Consider the following 12,482-nt stretch of genomic DNA (forward strand, 5'->3'; position numbering starts at 1 on the left):
TCAGCAGCTATGTGAAAGATAGATGACGTAAAAATTGAGGCTTGCTGACTTACAAATTGCAAGAAACATAATAGATATCATCTTCACTGCTAGTAATTCTAGGTTATTGCACTAGATAGCATCTGAATGTCCTCTGGAGCACTACAGGGTGACAAGTCCCCGAGGCATGAGGAAAGAACACCTTGAATCACTCTCACAATACAGTTAGATAAAGACAATACTGCATTCAAACATTATTTCTTTGAATTATTATTACTTTGTATAACACTAAGAAACACCCGTTTGAGAGTGCATCACTTCAACCGGTGGCAGTTACAGGTGGAAATTTAAAATGCATCTCTGACATTTAGATATGCAAATCCTACACAAAGTCATCGTGTTCCTAAATCACAGGAATCTCCAACATCTTGCCCTAAACACAAAGACAAATTCAGGAAATATTAGCTCAACTTTATTGATAAAAACTGGGGCACACACAGATCGAGTGACTTGCCTAAGACTTCTGCAGGAAGTTCATAGAAGGGCTACTTATCAGAGTGTCTTTAAGACAAAAGAGGTCAGGCTTAGTTACTAGCCGGTATGACACAAAAATGTGGAGATGTATGCACTGTGTCCATTCAGCCTAAATAGGTACATAATAACTAAGCCTTGTAACAGAGCAGATGTTTATAACTCTATTCACCATATACAGGTCTGACAAAACCAGGTGATGCTACACCAGCCACAAATGTAAAGAAAGCTCAGACTCATGCAGGGAACAATCAAGCTGCATTATCACTTCTGATAAAATATTTCCTTATTTTCAGTAAGTCAGATTTACAAGGGCCTGAGCCTAGTACTATATTTGCCTTCTTCTGTGGTCATAATCCACTGCCAGTCTTCTTCACACGCTGTGGAAATGTCATTGCTTACTGCTGGCAATGGCAACTGCGTGTCAGCTGCTAAACAGATAACATGAGAAAGTAAACTGAATGCAGTAACTCAGAAGGTCACCCCTCCTGGCTACCTCTGCTTCAACACCATCCAGTGTCCCTCAAGCACCCACCACTGAGCAGTCCTTACAGGACATTCACAGCTGTGTATGTTAACTGATCACTATCAAACGCACACGGTTTGGCAGTTTAAAGTCTTTAAGTAGTTAAACATTTTTTTCCTCTTTAAGTTAAATGTATTGAGTTTAGAGATTATCTGGTGATTAACACATTTCTATAATTCATTTGTAATAAAGAACAAATAGCATTACCCAGAGGAAGGAGTGGTCCTGAGATGAAAAGAACGGTTTAAGATTTTCAGTTTGCTGCAGAACGCATTACATCATGTGTGACTTTGGGCAAGTCATTTTTTCAGTGCAGAACTGGGATTTTGTCTTCCCCTTTGGTGTTCCTGAGGGTTTATTAACAGCATTGAGCGCACTTATTACCAACATCTGCAACTATTGGCAGGATGCACAAAATGAGAATTGCCCCATGTTTATACCACATCTGGCAACACCAGGCTGTGATCTTGCAAGCAGTGTCCAGATAATAAAATTGGGGGAGAAAACAACCATAGAAAAGGTTAAAAGCAATGTCGTGCAAACACAACTATACCATATACCACACCCCACATCCCCCCAGTCTGATGCTATGCAAGGGCACTAAACATCTGCTAAATTTCATCTGCACCATCCAAGCCTGGAAAGAGGAATTCAGGAAGACCATAAGCACCATAACAGAGACAACTGCAGAACACCTGTGATAGCAGGATATGATACAGGCTAACCCAAGATAAATTTTGAGCAGTCCGTTGGCTTGTCTAGTGTTATTTCTAATATCATACTAATGTAGAAATAAAAAAGCTGAATTTCATGGGCTTAAAGTATTCAAATCTCCACTGCTTCCAGTGGATGACTCCAAAGGCAACTCAGACCCACAGAACCCTGGCAGATACTGGAAAATTACGATTTCTTTTTTTCAATATAAAACAAGGAAAGGAAAAAGAATGCATTACCTATACAGCACAGCAACTAAGTAAACAACGAGGCGAAGCAAAACTCCAACTACGACACCATAGGGAGGCAGGAGGGGTCCAGGGATTGTCATGTCCGTGGGCCTTGCCCTGGGTGGACCCCGAGGGCTGACCATGACCCCTGAGGGGGAGAAAGGAGCACTCTAGCTCTAAGTCAGACAGCAATATTCTCCAACCTTTGCCAGAAAGGGTCGTACTCTTCATCTTCCCTGGAGCGGTCCCTGGGAGTTCTGTTTTTTAGCACCCTGGAGTAGAGAAACTGTGCTGCAAAATTCATTGTAATTCCTGGTGCGAAGCAAAGCTGGGAGGCTGCGGGCAGGGGACACACTTGCCTGCGAGCAGTGCCAGCCCTGCAGTGCCCGGTGGGAAATAGCGAGCGGCAGCACTGTAAGCAGCTCTCCAGCCTGGTTGGGGGAGGGAAGTGCCTTCGAGAGAGGTGGCTGTTGCTATTTAAAGAGATTATTCCAGGGGCCAACCTGTCCTTGTCAATTTGAGTCAAGACCTGGATTATACTTGGGTGACACTGTTAACAGGACACTTGGAGCTTTAGTTACTGCTTAGCTGTGGAGCATGATCTAGACCTGCTGTAGGGCCCACAACTGAATGGCATGCACTTGGGTAGGCAGAGGCAACAAGAAAGGGATGCTTTTTTTGTGGTGGCTGAGTCACCTGCAGGGATCCTTTAAGGCAGTACTAAGGGATATGGGGCTTTGTGACTGAGGAGCAGAGAAGGCCGATTACTTCATTTGGATCTTCTTTTGGCATAAGTCCCTGTAGCACAAAGACAGACAGATCCAGAACATACAGATAGAAAAGATCATCTAGAGAAAAGACTGGGAGAAGAGATATAAAAAACCCCCAAACATCTAAATCTGTTCTACTTTGCCCTGAGAGTGCTAACAAAGGTAGTGCCACATTTGCAGATGAGGCTGCTGTCAACACCTGCAGAGTGAAGTTCAAGCCAACTTCGCTGGTGCCTTGAAGCATAGAGAGAATGCACGTGGAGTTATTATTTTGCTCCTAACGTGTCTGAAGTGCAATGATGGGCAGGAAAAGGAGCTTAAAAATAGAGAAAATCACAATGCCTCACTTTCAGGTGTCTGGGAGTCCAGACTGATGTGCTTGAGTCTTGACATGATGTCAGTTCCTTACAGAATGAGGCCCCCATCTGTGATTAGCACTTGTAGACCATGCAAAACCATTGAAAAGATTTCTGGGGCCATTTGACCAAGCAGTGGAAACAAATCCACCAAGACATTTCAGGACAGAAGTACAGGAACCATTGAACTGCTATCCTTCTAAAACACTTCCAAACAAGCAGACCACTAGAGAAAAAGGATATTTGGAAATTTCTCCTGTAGTTTTAGGCCCCAGTCAAACATTCATTCAAAGCCATTAACTAAGTGTGTTCTGGAAACACTGACTGTGCATTGTCTTAGAAGGTACTGCACCACTGTTATTGCTGTAAGTTAGCTATGGCCATTTTCTGAACTGGTTATTTCCTTACTGAGGGAGAAGTAGTTAAATACATACTAATATTAGATGTACCTTCCTTTCATTCTTGCCTGTCAAATTTCATTGTCCTTATTAAGCTTCTTTCACTTTGTCTGCCAATTCACGTATCCACTTTCTCTCTCTGTGCACATAGAGATAGTGGCTGTACAGCAATACTACTTTCTCCTTCTAAAGCAATTGGATTTTGTCACCTTTCACAGGCACTGTTCTTTTAGTATCTGTCTGTATTCTCCATGACATCTCTCTGTTGTTACTTGAATCCTTTATAAAACTTAGCCACTTTCATGTAAGAAGTTAATCTGGTGCCCTACTTCCTCCTAATACCATTCTCCAGGAAATTCCTATTTATTTCTTTTGTCTTTACTAATATAATTATTATCAGGAGTTGGCATATCTTCTGCTGAGAACCAGAACTCTCCAGCAGAAGGCGATACCTTTTATATGAGGCAGGGGGTGGGGGCTGGACAGGTAAGATGTAATTACATTGCTGGTATGGTCAAGTGAAACCCAACACAATTGCCATGAAACGGTCAGGTCTTCCCCAGATCACGATTCTTTTCAAGTTTCTTACCTTCTCCCAGCTGCTCTTCGGTGTGTCCTCAGGAAGGAAAGCCAATGTCTCAGTTTTGTACAGCTTTCCAAAGATTTCATTTACATCTTCCATACCGTTACCACTCACATTTCTTGAGTTTGTGCAAGGAAATCATAGTTCATATCAACACAGCTTTAGGCATAACTAATGAAGACCTCAGTAAAACCAGCTTCTATCAGGGGCACTGTAAGTATCTGAAACAACAATGCTTGAGAAGTGGTTGTACACACATCACACTAAAATACTGTACTTAGATAATTTTGAGTCCAAAGAAGGGAAACACCACTTTAATCAAGGGACAAAAATGAAATTCAGTGCTCATGTGCTAGTGTGTGGAATCAATGATCAGGACTTGAAAGAAGAGGAAACTGTAAATCTCAGAGTAACAGGTTTACAATCATCAGGTTGTATATGACTGCTTGCCTTCCTCCCTCAGTCCCTGGCACAAAAGCCATTAAGATAGCATAATGTGGAAAGCTAACACATTAAGATAGCATAATGTGGAAAGCTAACAGCTGCTTCTTTTTTGTAGAAAACCTTCTAAACTAGGTTATGCTGGTTTTTCCCCCAAACTGAAAAATAAAATAGGACTATTTTGCCATGAAAGTGGAAAACAGTGCTTCATTCTTTTGTAACCAGAGAGAACTCAGTTTGGACAGCACTGGGAAAAATGGCTATTACCACTGTAAATAAAGACTTCATTGAATTACAGAACTTAAAAGATGGTTTTGAAGGGTTAGCCAAGTTTTTCCCCACACTAAATAAAATTAATAATATTTCCAACCTCAGTGGGAACAGCATGGGTGGGAACTGATAGTCTATCCAAAGCAGAGAATTCTTTGCAGAATTTGATCAGTTGCAGAAGGAAAGAGGGTGGAGACAATCTGCAGTTAAGCCAAGAAAAACAACAGAAGATGTTCAGTTGTTCAGAGAGTAGCAACACAGAAAACCAAAATGATAATTTAGGATTATGCAATATATCAATGCAAATGTGGTGGTAAACCACTGTAATAATCAGTATGGATGAATATAGACAATTCAAAAAGAATCACCAATTTAAAAAAAGACAAAGAAGGAGTATACACCAAAAAGTTTCACATTTCCTTCTAATTTAGCACACTAATGTAACTTCCATCTCAACATTTACAGAGCAGACTGGAGTTTCAGCCCCCAGTATTTCTATTTGTCAAGTAGCAGCTGACCCATAATAGTGAAATGTGTTCCCACTTGTTATCTTTAAGGAGCTGAGAAAAGATTGATAAGGTAGACTGAAATCAGTTTTAAACAGATTTAGCTTCCTCAAGCTATATTTTGTTGCATTTGAGAAAAAGTACAGGCATTGATTCAAAGAACTTATTTGCTGGTACGAGAGTCTAGAGGGAAGACTGGGTGTGCTTTGTGTGAAATTACTACATGGGACAGACTGGATCTGCTTGTCAGGTAAATATTTTGCAGAAAGGATATTTCTCAAGACAAATAGTAAAGCTTTATGTTAGAGGTCCAAAAATTATCCCCCCAAAACAATATTCATATCCATACATGGTCTAATTCTAAGATGCAGAACCAATACATTTCAGCAGCTGAGCAAAAAATGGGAACTCCAGCATAACAGCTGCTTTCCCATTACAAAAAAATGCACACTCTCTGCTGTTGAGACTAAATAACTGATAAGAAGCAGCAAAACATTTTGTGCTGCTATTTGGGATATTTAGCTCTGTGATATCCTGCTCTCAATTTCATGCAGAGACAGTAAATTGTCATTGCAGACGCATGAAAGTATCCAATAATCTATTCAAATATACCTCACTATTATATTAATTAGCAAAGACTGTATTTAGATATCTTAGGGTAACATGAGACACTTTATATTATTACAGACTCCAGGCTTTTTGTCCTCCTGGGTCTAAAGCATCAGTTATGCAGTTGTATTCACAGTAGAGGAAAGGTGCACCAGCTGAAGCCCATACAGTAAATCCCTGAAAATGTGTAGTAGTTTGTCTGCACAGAGCACAGCAGCTGTGATCAGCAGCTTCACCTTCTGCTATTTCAGAAGACATTAAAACATCACAGCAGCACTGCATATTTTCAAAGTACTATTATAGTTATTACCTTTATTTTCACTAACAAAGATCAAGCATTCAAATGGCACATGTGAGCTGGAACAGTGTTAGCTTTTTTCTTCCCTTCTTTTGAAAGACTTACTTTTACATAGATTCTGATTTGCCACAGTCTGTAGGTAACTACAACATGATGGTTTCCAAGGCTTAAAAAGCCTTCAAAGATGTTTGACATGTCACTGCTTAGACATCCAACAGCAGTGAAGAACATATGTTTTTTTCTGCTGAACGTGAATAAATGCTTCAGTGTACTAGCCCCTATTAGCATCAGCACTTATGTGAACTCCTCTTCTTCCCCACCAGCCTAAGCACACTCAAGGTCAAGTACGTAACAGTTCAGGCCTGTTACTTTGGACTAGACTCTCATTGATCTAAATCCTCTTTCCTCCCCTCCCACTGCATCTAATTAACACACGGAACTCTTGGTTGCAGCTCACGCTGTGCAGATCAGCTCACCTGGGCTGTACTCAGCCCAGCCTTCAGCTTTGACAAATGCCAGTGTAGGAAGAGCAAAACAAAGGAGGCACCTGAACCAAAGATGGGGTGGGAGACAGAGCAGCTCTGGGGTAACGTGGTGGCCATGCAGACAGAAATAGATCACCTCACTGGTCACCCATGAGGCAGCTCCCTGTCTGCCAGGTGATGTTTACCTGTGTTAGTTAGCCTGGTCCTTGCCTTCCTTCCCCTCTGCCTTTCTGCTGAGCTACTCTTAAGCACCTTGCCTCATGTCTGCCAAGTCCTGTGCGCTCTTTCCACCGACTCCAGCAAGGTTGCACAACTAAGTTCGTGGCTGTTTCCTGGTCTTAGTATCTAACAGTATCAGAACACTTTCTGGACCCTGGACTGGTGTAATCATGTTTCTTCTAAATTCAAACCACAGACTCTTGTCCTATCAGGTTCTTCTGATTCACTTTCCTAATGACAGTTTAAAGAAAAGACATTACCTTAGAATTATTTATAGCATCCTGACGATTCACATGACTCCTATATCTGCACTTCTGATGCTTCGTACTCCTTGAACACATGCGATAAGCTCTCTATTCCCCTTCCACTTTTTTGTTCTGTAATCTATTTCCACTTTTCTCAGTGTTAATTAGAACAGACCTTAGATAGTCACCATTGTGAAACAGAAAATTATCCTTTTGTTATTGTGGAGATGGTGAAAAGTAGTATCCAAGAAGGAAAAGCACAGAATGCACTTGAAGAAATAAAAATACAAAATTACACAGATGAATATCTGAATTAAGATATAATATTTCTGTTATTCTTACTATGGGTTCCAGCAGTGGGTCTGAATTAAAGAACAGTTGGGACAGATAATTTAAAGCATCTTACTACATCTGAACAGAGTATTTTAACAGAAATTTTAATACACTTAGAGGCAACTGGTCTCTTAAATCAAGGGAGGATGTCCTAAAATCTGGCTTTGGAAACAGCATCCATGCTATCCTGATTTCCTGCAAGAACTTTCTTTCACGTGATAATTCTTGCTCTTATTTGTTTCATCCTTAACACTAACTAGAATATCCATGCAGATGGAGCAAACTAATAGCAGGTGTAATCACTATCAGCCTCCCCCCATAAACAAGTACAGAACTGATTACACTTTAATGATCTTGTTAGAAAAAAATGTCAAAATAAGGGTGGAGGACAAGAATCCAACAATCTGAATTAATGCCCTACTTTCAGAGCTTGTGGCACAGGCTAATCTTGTTAATCTATTAATTTGTTCATGCACTCACAATGTTTTTCATGCCTTGGATCAACTTGTAATAGAGATCTTTTCATGGGCACTTCTCTTCCCATTCATGATTACACAATTTCCCTCTGGCAGCTACCACAAATTCTCCTATTAAATAGTGGCATTCTGAAAGTATTTGTCTTTTAATGCAGTTTTGCAGGTGGAATTAAAGAGGTGAGAAGCCAGTACCAAAGAGTAACAGCTAGCTGTGCTGTTGGGGAATCTTGCTGGGCAGGATCCACCATGTGATTAACTACACAGACAGCAGGATGAAGAAAATCGTATGCATTCTTGTTCAGTCTCTGCCTAGAAGCATGTGTTGGAAGTATGCCTGAAGAAAATCGCAGTTGAAGATATGAGTGATCTGTAATAACAAAGGAACTACTACCATCATGCTACAGTAGTCTATTTCCTCCAACAAACATTTTAAAAGGAGCCTTAACCTGGGATTTTTACTGCATTGGCTTAATGTATTACATGTACTGTAATTTTCAGAAGGATGGCAGAGGAGCGATTAGCTTGGCTTCTCTTCCTGCCAAGTTATTTTTTCCCTTGCATCTGTCCATGACCTTGTGGTAACTAAGAGGAAAGGAGAATAGGCTGACTAGTAATCAAAAATTGGATTTATATCCAGCTATTTCTCTGATTCACTAGGCCCTTATATGGTAAATATTACCTGTATTCAAAGGCTTCATATTCATGGGTGATATACTGCCTGATGGAGAAAGGTACACAGATGTTAAGTAACAATGACTTCTGATTTATTGCTGTTTATCATGACTCGTGCTCAGCAAGGTGCTATCCAGCAGATGAATAGCTTCTTAGATATTAGCCGCTCCTTCATAGAATGAAAATGTTGGTCCAATTTTGAGTAACTATCTCATTTAATTGGCATGTTTTGCAATATTGATTTACTAAGTACAGTAGCTGAGTAATTCTAATTTGGGAATAATCAAGTACTTCCTCCATGAGTATTATTTTCTGGAATATTATCTGTCATGGACTCACAGGTCTATTTCACATTTTTACGTGACTCAAATGGGTGGACACAAAGTTACAACAGCAAGGGGACCCAGCCTTCTGTAATACAAAATATAGCACATATTATCAGATCACCATGTGTGCAATATAAGACTGGGAGTCAAGAGTCTCATGCTGAGTCACTAATTTAGCTGGGAATATAGTTAATCCAGCTTTGTTAAGACAAAGTTTTCATTTCTCTGCATTGGGCAGGCATATCACGTACCATATTTCCTAGAATTTTCAAGGCATGGCCAGGCTTCATGAATGCATGAAATCTGTCAAACGAAACGGACTAATAACTGGCTAAAAATACAAAACAGACAACATCATGCACCAGTATTCCATGTGACCCACCTTTTCCTTCAATTTTCTGATTCAGTTTCCTTCCAGATGTTGCTCAGGAAGCTGAAGCCACAGATGCAAAACAGCCTGAAGCCATCGGATGCTTACCTAATGATGGCAAACAGAATGCAGCCTAGTATGTTGGCACCAAGATGACACAATACAGTTAATTCCTGTAGCTGACTCACTGCTGGCTTTAGGTGTAGTACAAAATGTATTGTTTTGAAGAAGGCTGGATCAGTTGTCTGCTCCATGACACATAAGTTAGTTAACTTCTCCAGGGAGGGTACAATTAGAAACAGAGCTGATCTTTACAGTGCCTCATACCATCAACCATGTGATAGATATTTTTTTTTAACAGTGTCAAAGACTACACCTTTGTGACAATAGCAGGAGAACTTCACACTTTTTTATGTCCCTTGCAAATCAGTATAGTAAACACTAGTACAAGTTGACATGTAACAGACTGGAAAGGGGATTGAACTGGCACAGAACCTGAAGGCTGCAGTACACAAGACCTGTAACGCCAACTGAGGCTGTCCCATGAAAAAGCTCAGTGAAGCCATCAGGGATGTGGTGCTAAGAATCACTACTATCAAACACTTTAAATGGCAACATCTATTTCATTGTGGTGAAATCACAGCTGCAAGAGGCCTTTCATCTCTTCACCAAACAGATGTACCAGTTGCAGAGCAAGCTTCTGCTTCTCTCAGGAGCAGTACACAAACTGCATACCTGCTCTGTGGAAATCAACCCCTCCAGGTAATAAAATTCTGCTTCCACATCTATCCAACTACCGTTTCAACCCAGCAGCCAGAAACTAAGCAGACTCACTGAAAATAATGTACCTCTTCTAAAAGGATAAGGAACCAAGCCTCAATTTATGTAAGGTATTCAACAGCCTCTAAGTTGCAAAAACTTCTGGTCATGAGCAGCTAGGAGACATTAAGCTTGTGACAACAGCCCAAGGAACCTCCAGTCTTCAGTGGACACAAATCTTCTCCCAGGGTCAGGTAGGCAGGACACAAACCTTGCGCTGATTTCATCATCCACCAGTGTTAAATCCAGAAGAGAGATTATTCACTTTCATTTCTTTCTCTTCAGTGTAAGGTGCTTCCCTCTTCCTACAAGGATGGGTTTTCCACTATATTTTTGTTCCCTGAATTTATCTCCACTTAATGTTAACTTCCCTCTGTCTCACTTACAGTCCCATGGGACTGCAGTACAGTGCACTCTAGTTTTTGCCAAGGGTATGCTCAGCTATATCGTCTGTCAGCCCATGCTGCAAAATTTCATGCCCAATAACAGTATGATCTTTTTCACGTGGCAAATTCCCTCTGCTAACACATGCCTTTCTTTATTCTGTTCCTTCATCCTATGCAGTGTGAGATCACTGTGCACTTATTTATTGCTTTTGCCAAGCATTTGGCTAGTCCAAGAAAGAGATACAGAAAAGCTGTGCAAAAAAACCCCAAACCCACTCCCAGAATAGACTTAATCCTTATGCTTGCTCTCCCTTTCAACAGACAGACTGCTGGCAAACATTCACATCCTTGTTCACTGGTATGCTTTTTTTGGCTGCTGGTATCTTGGGAACATCTCAACAGCTGGATTTTATGCAAACCTACATTCATATGATCTCATTATATTCTCATATATGGACATTTCCACAATGAATGTGCTGAAGAATGCTTTCTCTGATAGTAATCAGTTACTGACTAACTTCTCATAGACAAATAGGTTTGTATCATGATCTTTCTGCTGTTCTCAAATCTTGTGCTGAAAAAGTCTGCTTTGCAATGTAAAGATTTCTGTCACGCTCTGGACTTTTTTTACTTTATGTTCTCAGTTGTCTTCATCTGTAGCTTCATTCTGAGTATTTATAAATAACAAAAATCATCTTAGGAAATCAACTAAGAAAATAACAATTCTCAGGACAGTTAGTCCTACTGAAAACCAGAATCCTACTTGGTACAGGTGTTCTTTTCTGGCTTCATTTCCCTGCAGTGGAGAAGACTCCTCTCTCATTACCGAAACAACCCCTGGAGTACAATACTAAAGAAAACCCTCACTATTTTGTTTAGTTCTCCATGGCTATATTCCCAGCACCTCACTATGGTAAAATATAACACAATATGTAAAAATAAAAAGCAAGTGTCTTGGAGAGACTGAACTGTTCCAGGGGCCTGAGAGCAAATCAGGAGGAACCTTGAGCAAATGTGTTGTAAAGGGGGTGGGTAACCTCAGCAGAGGTGGCCTGGAATGGAAATTGCTTCTTTTGTTTTTATAGAGTGTTGACAAAAAAACCAATTCAGTGAATGTTCACTGCTTTTTAACAGTATGGCATAGAGGACGCAGAGAGCATGCAGAAAAGCATTCACAAACAGGCTGCCTTTGCAGTACAGAGAATGCTGAAGAATGGGGTGATTCTTTAAGAAAGGACAAAGATAAAGCACAAACATATTCAGAAAACAGCAGGCCACTCTTCATAAATGTTCTTCTTCCACCCCTCAGTCTCCTCTCTCCAAAGCACAGACAACATGCAGGTAATCTCTCACATCAAAAGTCATAGCTTACTACATCAGTGTCTCATACTCAAACAGAATAGAAGAGAGTGGACTCACTGTCACCTGTCATAGTTCCTCTCTAGCGACCTGTTTGTAACAAAATTAAAATGTATGTAATTTTTCAGCAGGAATGATTGGATTTATTCCTAAAACAAGAGTTATTTACAATTGCAGTGCTGCTATCGAGCAATTTAGGCCAAAACAACCAGAACTCCCACAGCCTATTTCATCTTTATTTTATAAAAATGTTGGCTTACTAGCACCAGCCCTGAGGGCTCAACACACACCAAAGATATTCTGTGCCCTGTTTAGGCTTAGAGCCTCAACAAAGTTTCTAGCTAAATTCCAATCACAGAATCTTTGTTACTGAGGCTATTTTGCCTTGTAATTGAGCTAAAAATCCAACTTGATTTGGAAGTCGCTGAGGATTACTATACCTTGAACTCTGTGATAACACCCCTATAGGCTCACTTTCAGGTATCTTACACAAATAACTTGATTTTCTGACTGCTAAGGAGGTGGTAAAGACCAAGGAAATCTATTCTAGTTTGAAGGTTAGCATTTTCAACAGTGAGAAC

The 12,482-nt window shown here is 40.4% G+C and overlaps 1 protein-coding gene across 5 annotated transcripts in view; it reads right to left on the minus strand.

Moving 5' to 3' along the window:
* Positions 1-4,364, minus strand: part of LOC133226456 (L-threonine ammonia-lyase-like) — a 36,236-nt gene extending 31,872 nt beyond the window's left edge. For 2 of the 5 annotated variants that reach the window (XM_061380051.1, XM_061380050.1), the window contains exon 1: positions 2,184-2,557. In XM_061380051.1, coding sequence (XP_061236035.1) covers positions 2,184-2,284 — 101 coding nt within the window. In that variant the 5' untranslated portion in view covers positions 2,285-2,557. Of the gene's footprint in view, positions 1-1,989; positions 2,558-4,093 lie in introns of those variants that run through there. The other 3 variants (XM_061380049.1, XM_061380048.1, XM_061380052.1) reach the window with 2 other exon arrangements.
* Between the last annotated feature and the right edge of the window lie 8,118 nt (positions 4,365-12,482).

The sequence above is a fragment of the Neopsephotus bourkii genome, unplaced genomic scaffold (genome assembly GCF_033783945.1).
Source record: "Neopsephotus bourkii isolate Nb327-2 ecotype Australia unplaced genomic scaffold, CSIRO-AGI_Nbou_v1 NB_1783, whole genome shotgun sequence".
Classification (NCBI taxonomy): Eukaryota; Metazoa; Chordata; class Aves; order Psittaciformes; family Psittacidae; genus Neopsephotus; species Neopsephotus bourkii.